The sequence below is a fragment of the Cervus canadensis genome, chromosome 6 (genome assembly GCF_019320065.1).
Source record: "Cervus canadensis isolate Bull #8, Minnesota chromosome 6, ASM1932006v1, whole genome shotgun sequence".
Taxonomy (NCBI): domain Eukaryota; kingdom Metazoa; phylum Chordata; class Mammalia; order Artiodactyla; family Cervidae; genus Cervus; species Cervus canadensis.
In genome coordinates this window covers 25,107,238-25,109,457 of record NC_057391.1, presented here as the reverse complement: position 1 = coordinate 25,109,457, position 2,220 = coordinate 25,107,238, and the positions used below count along the sequence as shown (strand labels likewise).

Genomic DNA, 2,220 nt, shown 5'->3' with positions numbered 1-2,220 from the left:
TTGTGAAATTGAAAACCACCACTTTGAAGAGTCTATGACAGGATGAAGTAGAGTTAAGTAGGAACTAAAGTGTACTATGCCTGGACATTTATTGTTTTCAAACAAGGATATGGTTTCCCACTGCCAGCAACTGAAAGTATACCTGATGACTTGTCTCTGGCTTCCTCACATATACAGTATCCTGTGTGGGAAAGGCCGGGTATGTCAAGGAATTAATGTACTCTCTAAAGGTGATTTAAAGAAGTACTCCGGCTTCCTTTCCTTACCTGGGACATTTCTAAGTCTCAGACTTTATAGATTCCCCCAGAGGGTTACAGTAAGATAACACCCCAGCTACATTTACATTCTTCACTTGTCTCACTTTGCTAAATAATGATGTTTCTAAAAATAAGCTTTCAAGTAAATCAGTTTAGTTCAGTCACTCAGTCGTGTCTGACTGTTTGAGACCCCATGGACTGCAGCACGCCAAGCCTTCTTGTCCATCACCAACTCCCAGAGTTTACTCAAACTCATGCCCATTGAGTTGGCGATGCCATCCAGCCATCTCATCCTTCAAGTAAATTACCTGTAATCAAATTTTGTCCTTAGGTCTTCTTCTGAGGGAACACTAAAGAGTAGCTAAGTAGATCTACTAGTTCTACATATATTCTATGTGATGATTCCTAACATTCAGCAAAGCAAGTCTGCCACTTATTTTCAAACCTTATGAGAAACAGAAGACATGTCATTATATTATTTATATTATCAAGATGATACATTTTAAATTATAAATATGGTTTAGTAAAGAGTGATACTGTATACTAAAATAATCAATTTTTTTGGTGGATTCACTTTTCCAGTAGTAGTTAAGGCAAAGAGCTGATTCTCTACAGAGCTGAAGGAATATGTTCAGTGGGGTAGATGCCATGTCCATATCTGGCCATGTTAAATATCAGATGCCTAGTGGAGATAGCTAAAGGACAGATAGATGGATAGTTTTAGAGTTCCAAACACAGCTTTAGTCAGCAAAATCTGACATAATGTCCCTCTTTGTTCAATCTCTTTATAGCTACCTTTATGTCTTTGTTTCTTAATGTATATATGGAAGGATTCAAGATAGGGGTAATAACAAAGTCAACAATGAAGAGGTACTTATCAACTGATGATGTGGGGAAAGGCCAGACATAGAGAAACATGCACGGAGTGAAGAAAAGAACCACCACAGTGATGTGAGCTGACAAAGTGACAAACGCCTTGGACAAGTCTCCTGAAGAACGTTTCCAGACAGTGACCAAAATGAAGACGTAGGAAACGATTAGCAGGAAGAAGGTACCCATAGTCATGAAACCACTGTTGGCAGCAACAATAAACTCAAATTTGGCTCCATCTGTGCATGCAAGTTTTATGATCCTGGGAAAGTCACAATAAAAGCTGTCTACTTTGTTAGGACCACAAAAGGGCAAGTTTATAATGAAAGCAAGTTGAGACATAGCATGGATCACCCCAGCTACCCAGCCAGTGATTACAAATGAAATGCATATTTTAGGATTCATGATGTTCAAGTAGTGAAGAGGCTTGCAGATTGCTGTGTACCTGTCAAATGCCATGGCTATGAGTAACACCATCTCCACTCCTCCCATGATATGAATGAAGCATATTTGTGTCATACAACTTTTGAAAGAGATTATCTTGTATTTATTTGGAAGGTCTGTAATCATCTTGGGGACTGTGGTAGAGGAAAGGCCAACATCAATGAGTGACAGGTTGGCTAATAGGAAGTACATAGGAGAATGTAAGTGAGAATCCAAAATTACCAAAAACAGAATGAAGAGATTTCCCAGGATGATTCCTAAATAGAGCAAGGAGAATATCAACATGAGAAAAAGTGCAGCTTCCCAAGAACTAGAGAATCCTAGCAACACAAACTCAGAAACCACAGAATCATTTTGTCTATCCATTGACTTGGGCAGAAGAGCTCTTTCTCAAATCACCTGAGAATAGGAAAAGAAAAATCACAGTCATTAGTACAAAGGCAGACTTCCAATTTTCTTGCTAGTGTTTCCTGTGGATTCCACTTTCCTGACTATGAAATGATTTAATTGGATAAAGGAAAAAAAAAAAAAAAAACCACCACAGAAACATTTTGACAATCAGGAGAATTTTTACATAAAGAGATAAAAATGAATATTTCAGATGGAGATAATTGTGGTTGCATTCCTTCTTATTCCATTTTAAGATAAT

At 37.8% G+C, this 2,220-nt stretch overlaps 1 protein-coding gene across 1 annotated transcript; it reads right to left on the bottom strand.

Annotated features, from left to right (window-relative positions):
* Positions 1-1,001: 1,001 nt before the first annotated feature.
* On the bottom strand, positions 1,002-1,937 carry LOC122442926 (olfactory receptor 4F21-like). Its single transcript, XM_043470582.1, has one exon. The coding sequence runs from the start codon at positions 1,935-1,937 to the stop codon at positions 1,002-1,004; it is 936 nt and encodes a 311-aa protein (XP_043326517.1).
* Between the last annotated feature and the right edge of the window lie 283 nt (positions 1,938-2,220).

Excerpts from the sequence above, each read along its gene's own strand:
- LOC122442926 (XM_043470582.1), bottom strand. The coding sequence starts at position 1,937 with ATGGATAGACAAAATGATTCTGTGGTTTCTGAGTTTGTGTTGCTAGGA.